Consider the following 17,697-nt stretch of genomic DNA (forward strand, 5'->3'; position numbering starts at 1 on the left):
CTCAATCATGCAATTACTTTCAACAACACTAGGGATGGGAATGATTAAGGAGCTTTCACCAGTTTCAGTTATACATCCACACACACATGATTTCAGTTCACTACTAGCGCATGGCCGAGCGGCCATGCAAGCCTTTTATAGATGTAGCCTTCCGGGACCTTCCTAGTGGTCCAATCAGAGCAGCTACAGGACCTGAGCTTGTGACTTCCGACCTCCAATGAGAGGTCATCCCACGAGCATGCTCAGTAGATGAAAAGCAGGACTTAGTCCCTGGAACGTCTGCTTGTCGCTGATCAATGCTGGTTACAAAGGCTGAAGCTGGGGCAGCAGCCGTAACCAGCCACACAGTATCAGCTTGAGCCAGATGCTGGCTCTGCTGAGCAGACTCCACTGCGGCTGGGAAGAATGGGAGACCGCAGAGGACATGGTTCGAGATTCCCCCTGTGCAGCGGTGGGAAGTCGACACCTAGCACACCATTGTTGAAAAAAATCATAGAAAAGCCAGACTGGAATTTGCCAAACTACATGTTGACAAGCCACAAAGCTTCTGGGAGAATGTCCTATGGACAGATGAGACAAAAATGGAACTTTTTGGCAAGGAACATCAGTTCTATGTTCACAGATGGAAAATGAAGCATATCAAGAAAAGAACACTGTCCCTACTGTGCAACTTGGAGGAGGCTCTGTTATGTTCTAGGGCTGCTCTGCTGCATCTAGAACATTGTGTCTAGATTCTGTGCAGGGTACAATGAAATCTCAAGACTATCAAGGGATCCTAGAGAGAAATGTGTTGCCCAGTGTCAGAAAGCTTGGTCTCAGTCGCAGGTCATGAGTCTTGCAACAGGATAATTACTCAAAGCACACAGCTAAAAACACCCAAGAATGGCTAAGATGAAAACACTGGACTATTCTGAAGTGGCCTTCTATAAACCCTGACCTAAATCTTATTGAGCATCTTTGGAAAGAGATGAAACATACCGTCTGGAAAAGGCAACCTTCAAACACGAGACAACTGGAGCAGTTGGCTCTTGAGGAGTGGGCCAAAGTACCTGTCGATAGGTGAAGACGTCTCATTGACAGTTACAGGAATCGTTTGATTGCAGTGATTGCCTCAAAAGGTTGGGCAAGAAAATATTAAGTTAAGGGTACCATTATTTCTGTCCAGGCCTATTTCATGAGTTTTATTTTTTTTATTCTGTGGAAGCATGGTTGAAAAGCAAAGTCTGATTTTCATTTGTTCATTTTCATAGATTTTTTATTTATTACTACTTTTGTCAGATTCAAGTTATTTATGTGACCATTGTGGGTTTTTCTGTCATTAAACGAGGGGTACCAACAATTTTGGCCAAGTGTGTATGTACTTTAATTTTTTTTGTTTTTATTTATATATATGACAGCTTGGGCTTGGCTATCACTTATGCCAAGCTCTCGGCGGTGATCGGGCGAGAGGCACTCCTATGCAGGCTCGATAGCCAGGATGTATCGGTAGATCCATTTGTCGGACCGCACTGCAAAATAGGATATACCGATACGTCCAATGTCGGGAAGGGGTTAATAAAGCTATGACTGACACCCATCCAACATCCAAGTCAGAAAGGTGTCTTATGGTGGCATTGGGCTGTTGTTCAGGTCTCCCAGCAGTATTTGGTTTCCTGTAAGAAGTAACACTTACTGGTTTAGACATGGTGTGTATGAATTTTTATCCTCTTCTATTATGGACACTATTAAAGTAATTAGTTTTGACCAAAAATCCAGATTCTTGATACTTGGGCCTTGCTCCTCAGGTGGTACCTCCCCCTTCTTAGCCTGTGATGGATAAAAAAGGATGAAAATAATTATATGAGAAAATGGCATTCACTTTTTTCGAAATGTGTGTAGAGATACACCTCCAAATAGTAAGGTTGCATTCACACATCCGTGTCTATTTCTACATCTGTGTAAAATAGATTATGTGTTATCCATTTTGTCTTCATTTTGCATACATGTTGCATCGGTTTATTTCTCATCACCTTTTTGCACTGAAGCAGGTAGACTGTCTGAACCTTACAGTATATTTTTTGACTCTTAATAATAAATCAATTAAAATGGATGAAACTGAAATCGAACAATAAAGTACAAAGTACAGTGTACGTCGACTGTGTTTTATCCGTTTTACAAAGATCCCTGTAGACTTTAATGACTGATCGGAGATTCAGACACGTTTTTAAAACTGATGTGTGTCTGAACCAATGAAACTATATGGGTAATTTTGCTGTCCGAGAAAAAAATGAAAAGCATACGGATGTGTACAATGGATATGTGAATATAGCCTAACACTCAGGGCCCAGTTCATTAAGATTGGCATTTTGTTCTAGAGTGGAGTATATTTCTGCTACTGGAGTGCATTTCTGGCCTAAGATACACCACTATGAGGAATTTGTCAGGCGGTCCTTGCCATGCCTTTGTCCCACCCATGCTCTGTCCACTTTGGTGGATCTGGCCAGGACTAATGTGAAAACTTCGAGTTCCACTAAAAATCTGTCCAACTTTTCAATGACTTTTATGGCAAAAGATCTGGCTAAAACACTTTTTGAATAAATTAAGAACTATGTTCCTGATTCATCAAAGTTCTAGTACGAACAACAAATGAATGGTACAAAGCAGAAACGATGCTCCAGATTTTTTATACTAAAGGGAATACAAACATTTTATAAAACAGTATGGTCAGGAAAGATGACAATCTTTCCATTTTTATTAGACATCCCCTTCCACTCAAGTTTGGCTTCAGCTACCACTGGCAAACATATGATTTTGATGGGGAAAGGCCACAGCCTCCTCTACATTGCAGTCTACTGAAAAGACTAATTCTGTGAACAGGTGGACAGTGGGTGTCTGGAACCCATTTTCTTAATAATGAAAACCCTAAAAGTGAGATCCACACCTATCAAACATGTGGGGTTTATCATATACATTATACTAGGCACCATACTCTACAAATTACCGGGTCACTTTGATATTCACGACTGTACAGTTCATGACAGTTGTTGAAGATGTATTCATAAGTGGAATTGAGACAGGCCTTCACACAATCTTTAACAACTTGGCTTGCCCTCGGTGGACTCTGAAGCTCTTGTACCTGAAAGAAATTATAAGAAAACGCATCACATTTTAAATTTATGAATGTCAAAGGTAAGACAAAGTAATACCATTCACATATGTAATGTGAGCACCATTTTCTGGTGTCTTCTGGCACTTTCATGCACTTACATATTCTTGGAGCCTTACATCGGTATTTTCTTTATATATGATTCTCTAGTAGGTGTCTTCTATGCCCATAGGTCAAATGAACAAAGAGTTCAACCAATTATCACTAAGCTAGAGAGATTACTAAATCCCCATTTTCCAATTTATGTATTGTTGAGATGTAGAAGAGGGCAAAATACATGGGAAAGGAATCTTGTTATGCTAGCTAATCTTCCAGATGTATCCCCCCAATGTACTCTCCAAGTTCAGTGTGAATAAAATTAAAGGCCTTTATGCAGGTGCTTACAGAGAACTAATAGGGCCCCACTGGAAAACTCGATGATTGCATTTAATTAACAAATTTATTTCTCACATAGAAAACTATAGGCTTATGTACCACCTTATTGTATCCACAATCTTTCTCCTCCGTATATTTCCACACTAATCTCTCAATATCTTCCCTCACGTAATCTCCGGTCCTCCCAAGACCTCCTCCTCTCCTCCATGCTTATTCGCTCCTCACCCAATCGCATCCAAGACTTCTCCCGAATATCACCCATCCTCTGGAATTCAGTGCCCCAACACATCCGGTTATCCACGACTTTTGGATCCTTCAAAAGAAACCTGAAAACCCATCTCTTCAAAGAAGCTTACAGCCTGTAAAGACCACACGGCCACCTCAACACTATTGGAGCTACTGCAACCCTCAACCTACTGTCTCCTTCCCCATAATCCTGTAGAATGTAATCCCGCAAGGGCAGGGTCCTCTTCCCTCTGTACCAGTTTGTCGTTGTTAGTTTTGTTTACTGTAAGTGATATTTGTATTTTGATGTAACCCCTTCTGATGTACAGCACCATGGAATGAATGGTGCTATATAAATAAATAATAATAATAATAATAATGTACAGTAGATTGAATTCTCTGCAGCTTTGAGCTGACCATACACATTAGATGGCTGTCGGCTGAACGATCCAGCCGATCATTTGGCCAACAGCCATATTAGCCAACTCTCCTATAAATTGGAGCCCCTGTGTGCTCTATGAGAAAGACAGCTAGCACGTTGACTGGCATCTTATCTCTAAAGGTACCTTCACACTAAACAACTTTCCAACGAGAACGACAACGATCCGTGACGTTGCAGCGTCCTGGATAGCGATCTCGTTGAGTTTGACACGCAGCAGCGATCTGGATCCCGCTGTTATATCGCTGGTCGGAGATAGAAGTCTGGAACTTTATTTGGTCGCTAGATCGTCGTGTATCGTCATGTTTGACAGCAAAAGCAACGATGTCAGCAATGTTTTTACATGGAGCGTGAACGGTAAGTGAGTCGCCGTTACGTCACTGGATCGCTCCTGCATCGTTCTGGAGCTGCTGTGTTTGACGTCTCTACAGCGACCTAACAGCGACGCTCCAGCGATCTAGTTTAGGTCGGATCGTTGTCTATATCGCCGCAGTGTCGCTTAGTGTAACGGTACCTTAAGAGAACAATGCAATTGGCAGTCCAAAATTGCACATCCGGGATCAATATCGCTTCCTTCCTTTTGTCCTGCAAAAACAAGCCATGACATGACTCTGTTGGACGAAATATAGAAAAAATATAGCTATCAAACTATGGTGATGCAAAAACTTGTTTTTGCAATAAAAAGCATCTTTTAATGTAAGTTTATACTAGGAGTTTTTTCAGCTTATTTTTTTTATGCATTTTTCAATGGAAATTTTCAGCTGCATTTTACAGTACCAGCTATGCCTATGCGATTTCAGAAATCTCATGCACACACCTTGTTTTTTTGTCATCAGTATTTTGTAATTTGCATCGTTTTTTGCACAATAGAGAATATCACTTCCTTCATGTTTTTTTCAGCTGTAAATCCAAAGCAAAAATGCAGGTTTGCTGTGTTTTTTTTGCCAAATTGTAATTCTGTAGAATAGGAATTTTTTTGCACTAAACTTTATCAGCATGCACAAGAGACAAATCTAGCATGCGAAAAAACTGCAAAAAAGTAACCAAACCAGAAAAACCAACCAAAACCTGCTTTATCCCTGCAGCAACTTTCCTGCCAAGAGATCAGGTTTTGCAGCAGTAAAAAAACGCTGAAACTTGTGAACTTGCGCTTAGTGTGTGACAGTTGCAAAACATAAAAAAAACTATGTAAATCTGGTATCGCTGTAAGCGATCTGAAGAATAAAGTCATCTAATCCCTTATACCACACGAGTAATAGCATAAAAAATAAATAAAACCAATTTTTCACCTGCTATTGATTTTTTCATTCTGCCTCCCAAAGATCGCAGTAAGGACCGGCTCAATTTATCCTGCGCTCTGCGCTGAGCGCTTACACTGGGGTTTCCGTGTAGATATCTGAAATAAGTGATTGACGGAAAGCGTTGTGGAAGATTCCCTATAATGAGGCAGATGGAGACACTGTGGATGCTGTCTGGCCTATGATCCGTGTTTTTAAGCATGCATAAAAGCACGGTGGACCACAGTTGTGCACATCTGAAAAGGACATCGCTGATAAGAGGTCAGATGGATTCCAGAGTAATGCTGCTACGTCATTATAGTGAATGGATCCCTCAGGGGTTTTATCTAAATTAGATGGAAACTGGATGTAAGTGATCAACATAAAGCGCGTGAAAAACGTGACCCAAAATGTTATGTAAAATCTTCCCAATACAAGCTCAATTGACAAATAAAGGATGCTCCCACTCAGATCCGTTATCGGTCCCTAGAAATATAGGGGGTTTCCACGTTACTGGTAGCACAAAGTCTTTCAAAAAAGGGCTATGGCCGCTTGCCCCGCAAAAAACCCCCATCAAATTCTGAGCTTCCAAGTCCAAATGCTACCCTCCCTTCTGAACCCCACAGTGTGCCTAAACTACATTTAGCGTCCACATGTTTGGCATTTCTGTAGCAATGACAATGAAAGCCTGCTTAATTTATGGGTGTGTGTCTCCAGAAATATGAGCTGGGCACTACAACGTACTGGTGACTAAAACGTACTGGGCACTACAATGGCAGTTTGAAATTTTCACTCAACAACTTCCACTGCTGTTTGGTTCTGGAAAACATCCCAAAAAATTTCCAAAGGGGTATAATTTAAAAAATTGTTTCACTTGAAAGGGGGATGCTGCTCTTCTACCACTTAGGAGCTCTGTATATGGAGTCCACAAACTATTCTACGAAAATCTGCCCTCCAGGAGGCAAATACCAGTTCGTCCCTATTCTCGGCGTATGGCTAAGCCGTACTGTACAGTCACATATTTCACAGTGTGAAAATGTAAAATCTAGGGCGAAAACAAAATTTTGGTGGTAAAAATGTAGTTATTTTTTCTTCACCACTCCATGGCTCAATGGTATAAAATTCTGTGACACACCCGTGGTGTCAATATGATCACTGCACCCCTAGATGAATTAGTTGAGAGGTGTAGCTTGTAAAATGGGTCACTTATAGGGGTTCTGCTGTTCTGGCACCTCATGGGCTTTCCCAGTGGGTCATGGCACCAGGAAACTATGAGGCTATGTGCACACGTCCAGAATTGCTGCAGAGATTTCCGCGGCAATTCCGCAACTGTGCCGCGGGTAAAACGCATGCGGAATTGGCGTGCATTTTCCCGCTAAACACTAGCGTTTTACAAGCATAATTAGCTTGCAGAATGCTAGCATTTTCCAAGCGATCTGTAGCATTGCTTGGAAAAGTGGTTGACAGGTTGGCCACACTTGTCAAACATAGTGTTTGACAAGTGTGACCAACTTTTTACTATTGATGCTGCCTATGCAGCATCAATAGTAAAAATATCTAATGTTAAAAATAATACAAAAAATAATAAATCGTGATATTCTCACCTTCCAGCATCTCCCTCAGCGTTCCGCTCCTCGTGATGCTCTTGTTACCAATAATGCCTAGCGGCAATGACCTCAGATGATGTATCGGTCTCGCGAGACCGCTATGTGATCACAGGTCATTGCCGCAAAGCATCACTGGGAACGAAAGCATCGCGAGGAGCGGGAACACTGCAAGGGACGCCGGAAGGTGAGAATATCACGATTTATTATTTTATTTCTTTTTTTTTTTAACAATTATATGGTTCCCAGGGCCTGGAGGCGAGTCTCCTCTCCTCCATCCTGGGTACCAACCACACATGATCCGCTTACTTCCCGCATGGTTGGCATAGCCACATGCGAAAAGTAAGTGGATCAATGCATTCCTATGTGTGCGTAATCCCCACGATTCCGCACAAGGAATAAACATGATGCTTTTTTCCGGAATGCGATTCCGCCGCGGAAAAAAACGTAGCATGTGCACAAAAATTGCGGATTGCATTCTAATAATAGGATGCTTAATGTACGCGTTTTTTTCGCATTTTTATAGCGAAAAAACGCAAAAAACCCCGCAAAAAATCCTGAACGTATGCACATAACTTGACCGTAAAATCTGGTGCTCCTTGCATTCTGAGCTTTGCGCTGTGCCTGAAAAATATTTCCCGATTACATGTAGGGTAATGGTGCACTCAGAAAAAAAGGACCTCAGTTTGTTGTAAAAAAAAATGCACCCCTAGATTAATTCATTGGGGAGTATAGTTTGTAAAATGAGTTCACATGTAGGCGGATTCTGTTGTTCTGGCACCTCATGGGCTCTGCCAGTGTGACATGGCACTCTCAAAAAATTACAGCAAAATCTGAACTTCAGTATGGCACCTCTCCCCTTCGGAGCTTTGCAGTGTGCCTCAAAAGTAGTATTCCCCCACATATGGGGTATCGACGTACTCAGGAGAAATTGCACTACAAATTGTATGGTGCAATTTCTCCAGTTACCCTTAGGAAAATGCCAAATTTTGGGCTAAAATAATATTTTTATGGGGAAAATGTGATTTTATTATTTTCACAGCGCAATGTTATAAACTTCTGTGAAGCACCTGGGGATCACATCTAAATACATTCATTGAGGGGTCTAGTTTCCAAAATGTGGTCAGTTGTGGGGGGTTTCCACTGTTTAGGCACATCAGGGGCTCTCCAAATGGGACATGACGTTCGCTAATGATTCCAGGAAATTGTACTTTCAAAAAGTCAAATGACGCTCCTTCCCTTCTGAGCCCTGCCATGCGCCCAAACAGTAGTTTTCTCCCTCATATGAGGTATCGGCATACTCATGAGAAATTGCAAAATAAAATTGTATGGTGCATTTTCTCCTGTTACCCTTATGAAAATGCTAAATTTGGGGCTAAAATAACATTTTTGTGAGGAAAATGTGATTTTATTATTTTCACGGCTCAACATTATAAACTTCTGTGAAGCACCTGGGGGTTCAAGGTGCTTACCACACATCTAAATACATTCCTTGAGGGGTCTAGTTTCCAAAATGGGATCGCTTGTGGTGGGTTTCCACTGTTTAGGCATATCAGGGGCTCTCCAAATGGAACATGACGTCTGGTAATGATTCCAGGAAATTTTACATTCAAAAAGTCAAATGACGCTCCTTCCCTTCCGATCCCTGCTGTGCACCCAAACAGTAGTTTTCTCCTAAAATTCACGGTAAATAGCCCCTCCAAAGAGACTTCCTTATGGGACATCAAATTGTCCGGCAACTCAGTTACACATAAAGTGGAAACATCTCTGTTTTGCAAACAGGTCTCTGGTATTGCAGTTTTACACCATTCTAGTTCCCATCCTCCTCACACCATCAAGCAATACCTTATGGTGAACCGAATTGAGCAAAACGCATCTGTTTCACCACCACATCATTTATAGAGGAAAGTGCTACTATCTACAAACACCTCACTGACAGAGTGTCACGATTCATTTTTGGATTCGTGACAGCTCTGGCTCTGGTGTAATTTAAACTTTGTTTTTGCTTTCGTGCCAGTAAGGGTTAATGTCAGTTTCTTTGCTGGCAGGTTGCTGGTCAGCTGATGTGGGTGGTGACCACTCCCACCATCCTTTAATTAGCCACATGATGCATCAGCTAACTGTTGGTGATATACTTTTTCTCTGGAGACCAGCCAATGAGGTGGGAGCTTAGGGATAGACACAGGCTGAGTTAGGAGGTGGCCCATCCCTCATTCCCTATTGTGAGGGCCTTCCTTCCCCTTTTTCCATCCCCATTGTTGGTGTTCGTTGTGCCATCCGCTGGACTGACCCTTGGGGGTCGTGGCATTTCCCTTGTGGGTTGTGACACAGAGGCTACAATAACCATGAAAATAAATGGCTCTCAAAACCATCTCCAATAGACCCAGTCCAATTTAACATTCTTTACTCCTTACAGCCCTCATTTCTATAAAATTAGTAACATTATCTGCAAATACTTACCTGTTACCAACCAGGAAGAAATCTTACACACCATCGCCAACCAAGGTTGTAGATGTTTTGCCAAAAGGGGACTTTCCCTTGGTAACATGTTATCCCCTAGTTTATTAAAACATTGTAGTCTTTCTTCAAATTGTCTCTCTATTAAGGAGTTCCATGAACAGGTGTAATGTATGTCAATATGTTCTCAATGAAACTAAATCCTTTCCCATATCACCCACATCCAACCATAATATCAACTTTTTCATTAATTGTGATAAGAACTATGTGGTATATTGTATCAGATGTCTGCATTGTCAGATCGGCTATGTTGGTTGCAAAATTTGCAAACTAAAGAAAAGGATTGCAGAACATATATCCAATATAAAAGAGAACAGCAGCTCCTATTCAAGAGCAACAAAACATTTTGTGTGTACTCACACCCGTTTTTTGGGTTGGAAAAAGTAGAATTTTCTAGAAGGAATGGTGACTGCCAGAGAATTTTGATGATGAGGGAGATACTTGGATCCTACGTTTAAACACAAAGTTTCCCAATGGAATGAATTTTAAAAACGATTTGTTATATATTTATCAATGGTATATTGCATATGTAATTCGTTCTCAGTATGTTATCACCTGCTGCATGCAATTGTTAATTAATGATCACACTGTGATTGGATCTTGTCCTCTATATATTATTTTCTCATTCACTTACTGACACCCTTATGAATAAGGGTGCTCATTGCACCAGAAATGCGTCAGATTGTTTTTATGCATTTTTTCTGTTTTAACAATGGACAAAATAAACTTGTTTGATTTTACTTGGACAGAGTAGTGCAATCAAATCATCTCCTTCCTGTAACTCAGTGCTGTGTTTACCAGCAGGATTAGCACCCTCCAGCTCCATTTTGCCACCACTCCAAATCTGGATTTCTGCGTTGAGACTCTCTACTCTCCTCTACATTAATTCCCTTTAGTAGCGGGCACACACAATGGCCCGACCGCTGCAGAAAGCCAATGGCTGAGGTTACTGTGCCGCTATTAAAGATCAATGAATATCCACTGCTCCACACACCCATAGTGCCGGCATGGAGAACAGTGAGTATTCCAGCACCTGTCCTCCGCTTGTAAGCAGTGCATAACGCCCCTGCTGTTTACAAGCATAAATCAGCAGCTGGCATCAGAACTGGAAGCTGCGAGGGAGTGTAGGGAAGGCAAGTAGGATAGTTTATGTTTTTTAGTGTTTTTCTGATGGGGCCTCCATGCATACCAGGATGGGGATGAGTGTGCCATGCATACCAGGATGGGAATGAGGATGAGAATGAGGGTGGCATGCATACCAGGATAGGGATAAGGGGGCCATGCATACCAGGATGGGGATAAGGGAGCCATGCATACCAGTATAGGGATGAGGGGGCCATGCATACCAGTATAGGGATGAGGGGGCCATGCACACTAGGATAGGGATGATGGGGCCATGCATACCATGATGGGGATGAGGGTGCCATGCATACCATGGTTATACTCGAGTCAATACATTTTTCCAGTTTTTTTGTGGTAAAATTAGGAGCATCGGCTTATATTTTTGGTCGGCTTACAATCTAGTATATATGTTATTTTATGTGACATAACTCATATTGAAGAAATGTTACCACTATGATGAAGTACAACATGTCATGAAAAACCATTCTCAGAATCAGTGGGATCAGTTGAAGTGTTGCAGAGTTATTACCACATATATTGAAATGGTCAAAATTGCAATATTTGGCCTGGTCAAGTGAAAACAGGCATGAGGTGAAGGGGTTAAAATAAGCTCTGGAGGTGGAGCTGAATTCCAGTGCAAAGTCCTCCCCATAGCCTGGAAAAGCTCATTTAGATATCAATAGAAAAGCTTAGATTTCTCTGGAATAAAACATCAGATCCCAGATGTCACGGTATCATTTTAATCAGCTTCCTATAACCTACATATCCATACAGATGATTAGGAGGGTTGATCCTACTGACAGATTCCCTTTAAAAGATATTGGTTCTTCAATACAAAAAGATATAAAAAGTGAAACTCGTATATTATATAGAGTCATTACAAACAGATTGATCAATTTCAAGTGTTTATTTCTGTTAATGTTGATAATTATGACTTACAGCCAATGAAAACCCAAAAGTCATTATATCAGTAAATTAGAATACTTTATAACACCAGCTTGAAAAATTATTTTAAAATCCGAAATGTTGGCCTACTGAAATGTATAATCAGTAAATGTACTCAATACTTGGTCGGGGCTCCTTTTGCATCAATTACTGCATCAATGCGGCGTGGCATGGAGGCGATCAGCCTTTGGCACTGCTGAGGTGTTATGGAAGTCCATGTTGCTTTTATAGCAGCCTTCACCTCATCTGCATTGTTGGGTCTGGTGTCTCTTATCTTCCTCTTGACAATACCCCATAGATTCTTTATGGGGTTAAGGTCAGGCGAGTTTGCTGGCCAATCAAGCTCAGTGATACTGTTGTTTTTAAACCCGGTATTGGTACTTTTGGCAGTGTGGACAGGTGCCAAGTCCTGCTGGAAAATGAAATTTCCATCTCCAAAAAGCTTGTCAGCAGAGAGAAGCATAACGTGCTCTAAAATTTCCTGTTAGAAGGCTGCGCTGACTTTGGTCTTGATAAAACACAGTGGACCTACACCAGGTGACATGGCTCCCCAAATCATCACTGATTGTGGATGCTTCACACTAGACCTCAAGCAGCTTGGATTGTGTGCCTCTCCACTCTTCCTCCAGACTCTGTGACCTCGATTTCCAAATGAAATGCAAAACTTACTTTCATCTGAAAACAACACCTTGGACCACTGAGCAACAGTCCAGTTCTTTTTCTCTTTGGCCCAGGTAAGGCACTTCTGGCGTTGTCTATTGGTCATGTGTGGCTTGACACAAGGAATGCAACACTTGTAGCCCATGTCCTGGATATGTCTGTGTGTGAGCTGAAGCAATGACTCCAGCAGCAGTCCGATCCTTGTGACCCTCCCCCAAATTTTTGAATGGCTTTTCTTAACAATCCTTTCAAGGCTGGGGTTCTCCCAGTTGCTTGTTCACCTTTTTCTACCACACTTTTTCCTTCCACTCAACTTTCCAATAATATGCTTGGATACAGCACTCTGTGAACAGCCAGCTTCTTTAGCAATTGTGGCTTACCCTCTTTGTGGAGTGTGTCAATGACTACCTTCTGGACAACGTTTTTAAATGCTTAGGAAACCTTTGCAGGTGTTTTTTGTTAATTATTTTAATTTACTGAGATAATGACTTTTGGGTTTTCATTGGCTGTAAGCCATAATCATTAGCATAAACAGAAATAAACACTTGAAATAGATCACTCTGTTTGTAATGACTAGGGTTGAGCGAAACGGGTCGGCAATTTTCAGAAGTCGACGACTTTTGGCAAAGTGGGGTTTCATGAAACCCGACCCGACCCCTGTGTGGGGTCGGCCATGAAGTCGGCGATCTTCTGAATCTGGAATCAGACTTCCGATACCGATTCCCGATATGTTTAAGATATCGGGAATTGGTATCGGAATTCAGATTTAAGTGTAAAATAAAGAATTAAAATAAAAAATATCGCCATACTTACCCTCTGACGGGCCCTGGTACTAACCGGGAACCTTCATTCCTTAGAATCAGCCTTCCAGGGCCTTGCGGTGACGTCGCGGTGACGTCGCGGCTTGTGATTGGTCGCGCGGCCCCCATGTGACCGCTCGCGCGACCAATCACAAGCCGCGACGTCACCGTGACGTCACCGAAGGCCCTGGAAGGGCTGATTCTTAGGAAGGAAGGCTGTCGGAAAGAAGTAGGGCGTGTCCGAGGGTGAGTATATACCTAATAGGAATATACTCACCCTCGGCTTCGTTCCGGCAGCCTTCCTTCCTAAGAATCAGCCCTTCCAGGGCCTTCGGTGACGTCACGGAGACGTCGCGGCTTGTGATTGGTCGCGCGAGCGGTCACATGGGGGCCGCGCGACCAATCACAAGCCGCGACGTCACCGCGACGTCACCGCAGGTCTTGGAAGGCTGGTTCTAAGGAAGGAAGGTTCCCGGTTAGTACCAGGGCCCTTCAGAGTGTAAGTATAGCGATATTTTTTATTTTAATTCTTTATTTTACACTTAAATATGGATCCCAGGGCCTGAAGGAGAGTTTCCGCTCCTTCAGACCCTGGGAACCATTGGAAACCCAATGCACTGCATTGGGTTTCGAGTTTCGGCCGACCCCGACTTTTTTATAGGATCGGCCGATTTCACTCGACCCGACTTTTGAAAAAGTCGGGTTTCGTGAAACCCGACCCGATCCTATAAAAGTAAAGGTCGCTCAACCCTAGTAATGACTATATAATATATGAATTTCACTTTTTGTATTGAAGAACTGAAATAAATTAACTTTTTGATGATATTCTAATTTTGCGAGAAGCACCTGTAGATTCTTCTTACCTTCATTCTGAAGAATGTGATACTGGTAAGCAAATCAACAGTAGATTTAAGGTCTTGAAGTCTTTCTGGGCTGCTTGCTGGAAAATTATTCTATGAGAAACCAGAAAAGAAATTGGTGCAAGAAAGTAATTAAACAGTGACTTTCAATACATCCTTGGTTATAGATAAATTAAGTTTGTCACCACTGTTGGGCAAATGTGCCCAGGAAGTATGTGCCTGACAGTGGCCGTAGTCAGGGTGCATGAGAAGGTATTCTTTTAACATAAGTAAAAGAAAAAATAGGTCACATGGTATTTCTTACTAAGTAGAGGCCATATGTACAAGAAAACGCACTCTGCTGTGCTTTAAAATCAATCAGCATGCAAGATCATACCGGGGAGACTGAACCTCCTGCTTAGGCTAGGTTCACATCGCGTTAGTGCATCCATTTAACGGATCCGTTAAACGGATGCACTAACGCTGATGCCAAAAATCTCTTTTTTTCTACAATCGCGTTAACGCATGCGCTAGTGCATGGTATCATTGCATCGGCATGCATTAATAATGGAGGTCTATGTACAGGGAACACGTCCGTTCGCTGTGTGTTAGACCTATCGTACCCGAAAACGTGGTAGACCGCGTTTGAAGGTGCGTCACAAAGTAACAGACCAGCGCTAATGCATGCCGATTTTGACATGCGTTAGGATGCGTTACGATAATGGATGGCAATGGGTGCATTAACGGATCCGTTACATTACGTCAGTGCCACTTAGAAACGGATCCGTTAAACAGATTGTACTAATGCGATGTGAACCTAGCCTGTAGGCAAAGAGCACAGACATAGTGTGCACCTAGCCTTAAAACAGGTTACTATAGGCAACTATTGAACACTTAGCCAATGGACAAGACACATGTAATTTTGAATATTTTAAAAATTTTTGAGCTGCTGTTTTCCATTCACAATGTATCCAAAACAGCTCTCGTTTTTGTAACAGATTCTTAATTATTTATTCTTTTTGGCTGATGTGTCACCTTTTAACACTTTGTTAATTTTTAGTCTTCAGCCCACCTTTTTATTCCAACCTTTGGGTATCATGAATATTTTCATGATTGGTGAGCAAATTGTAATTTTTTTTTTTCATATATAAAGAGGCTTAAAACAGTTGCCCATCGGACCCTGGAACCTTTGTGAAAACTGATTTTATATCACAAAGGGGCTGTAACAAATGAGAAATGGGATCTAATTGTTGCCACAATTCCACTTTTTCCCCCATAGCACTATTTCTTTACAGCTCATTGTTTTGTTATATTTAGGCAATGACATAACAGGAGTAAATAAAAAAAAAATTGTGACTTTTTGGAGCACAGAGCTGTACATTATACATTATAAGTATTCTTATAGTTTTGGCAGGAATAAAACAGTTGAATGAAATTTCTTCTTACCCGATACATTGAAAGGTCAATACGCAACGAGTTGTGCAGTTGATCAAGAAGCTTCACAAATCTCTCCTTCTGTATAAATGAATCAAAATAATGCTTTTAGGGGGCAATTTGTCAGGATCGTTAAAACTTTATTGTATTACATAAATTAATAAATTATGTATATTTTCAAATTTAATATTCCCAAAAATACGGCCAAAGTTATTAGGAAATAGCTTCAGTGTAAAGAAGAATGAAGAGTCCTGGAAGTGATGATATGGTCCCTGCAGAGCACTGATTTCTACATCATCCAGTCTGTCTGGGACTACATGAAGTGATAGAAGAATTTGAGAAGATCTGTGGTTGGTTCTCCAAGATGCTTGGAACAATCTCTATGCCGAGTTCCTTCCAAACCTGTGCGCAAGTGTACCTAGAAGAGTTAATGCTTTGATGCCGTTTTGAAGGCATGTGAAGTGTGAAGACACCAAATATTGATTTAATTTAGATTTCTCTTTTGTTCATTCTCTTTGTATTTTGCTAACACTTTTATTTTTTTAAATTCTTACTTAGCAGCATTTTTCCACACCTGTGAAAATCTTTTGCACAGTACTGTCAATTTTACTTTTATTAAGAAAACCACAAAATAGTTATAGATGGGCTATCACTCTCTTAAAATGAAAGTCTACACTTCAACATGTAATGTTGTAATTTTGTGTGTCAAATTTGGTTCAAAATTCCATGGTGAATTTAATTTTGTTATCAAATATACGGTAACTTTATTGCAGAGTTAAAGTGCATGAAAATATATCAACATATGCAGTGAACATAAACGCCCCCTAATGATGGCTGCGCGCACACAGGAATTTATTATTTTATGACAGGTTCAGACTAGAGATGAGCGAATATGTTCGGCTCCCTCCTTATTCGGCAAGCTATAGCAATTACCGAAGAAGTTGCAGAGGGAACCTGGATACCAGGAGCACCCCCGATATTCAGCTGTCCGCTGCCGCAGCTGCATGTGTTGTGGCTGTGTGACAGTCCAACACATGCATGGAGAGCCAGTTTGTTGGGCTCTCCATGCATGTGTTGTGACAGTGACACATGCAGCTGCGGCGCCGGACAGCTGGCGCGCTCCATGTACCCGGGTTCCCTCTGCAGCTTCTTCGGTAAGTGCGATAGCTTCCCGAATAAGGAGGGAGCCGAACATATTCGCTCATCTCTAGTTCACAGTTCAGTACACAGACTCTGTTAGGATCATTGTACCCAATGTTTTAGTAGGGGGAACAATCAGACCAAGCATGTTTGTTTCTTTGCATAGGGAAAGAGCCATCTGTCCAGCACTTATCTGTCTGAACTACAAAGGATTAGTATGATTTAAATCCAGTGCAAGCCTTTTTACCCTTAATTTAGGACATTAGGAAATTGTTGGGCTTTGCCATTATACATTATATTTTGGAAGGAGCATATCAATAGAATCAAGATCCACTAAAAGTCTTGGTAATCATGTCCACATTTAAAAGGTTACCTTTCTTTTTACATAATAATAGGTAATATAATTAGTTTTATGTGCCATTTGTTTGCAATTCATAGCAGAAAATATAATATACGTGTTAAACAAAACACTGACTTAACAGTTTTTTCAAAATCTTTTATGAATGACATAGTGAAAAATTAACTTACACCAAAATTTGAGGCAGAAAATCGATCTGAGGCAGATACATTATTAGTTGATGCGGTGGTATGAGCGTAGTAAGCATTAATATTGGCAAGAAGGGTGCTCATAACAGCTGGTACACCTGGGCACATGTACTTAGAAGAAAGGCAGGCAAAATGACTGAAAAAGCAAAACAACAAGGTTGAAAAAATAAAATGTAACAACCGTACAATATTCGACCCATTATGACTCGAAATGATTAAATCTTTTGAAATTCAAATTCATCACTGGTTTTCCAATTTTCCTGAAAAGACCTGTTTAGCACTCTGATGCCTCATAGTACTGAATCCACCCCCTTGCAATCTATTTAATGCAAAACCAGGCTATTTAATCTGCACTTAGAATTTTTGATGGCAATTGTTTATCATATTTTTTATATTATAAATCATGTGGTTCTAAGAGGTTTCGTCAAATCAAATGATCTGCATGACTTGATGTTTCAAAAATGCATCTACAAAAACAGAGATATCAAAACACAAGAAATACTGAAAAATTGCAATAAAACACATGTAAATTCTGCCCAAAAAGAAGTGTGTGAAAGTTAACCTTTTTAGGAATTTTTAGAGAGGAAACTCCCAAAATTCTCCAAAAAACTCAACACTCATCAAAAACG

The 17,697-nt window shown here is 41.0% G+C and overlaps 1 protein-coding gene across 11 annotated transcripts in view; it reads right to left on the reverse strand.

The window, feature by feature from the left end:
- The window catches only part of UNC13A (unc-13 homolog A), a 335,107-nt gene that overhangs the window by 79,136 nt on the left and 238,274 nt on the right, over nucleotides 1-17,697 (reverse strand). For all 11 annotated transcript variants that reach the window (XM_077273640.1, XM_077273632.1, XM_077273616.1 and 8 more), the window contains 5 exons: nucleotides 17,051-17,204; nucleotides 15,395-15,463; nucleotides 13,973-14,062; nucleotides 2,981-3,115; nucleotides 1,673-1,806 (listed from right to left, as the gene is read on the reverse strand). In XM_077273640.1, coding sequence (XP_077129755.1) covers nucleotides 1,673-1,806; nucleotides 2,981-3,115; nucleotides 13,973-14,062; nucleotides 15,395-15,463; nucleotides 17,051-17,204 — 582 coding nt within the window. The remainder of the gene's footprint in view (nucleotides 1-1,672; nucleotides 1,807-2,980; nucleotides 3,116-13,972; nucleotides 14,063-15,394; nucleotides 15,464-17,050; nucleotides 17,205-17,697) is intronic.

Source organism: Ranitomeya variabilis, chromosome 1, assembly GCF_051348905.1.
Source record: "Ranitomeya variabilis isolate aRanVar5 chromosome 1, aRanVar5.hap1, whole genome shotgun sequence".
NCBI classification, from domain to species: Eukaryota; Metazoa; Chordata; class Amphibia; order Anura; family Dendrobatidae; genus Ranitomeya; species Ranitomeya variabilis.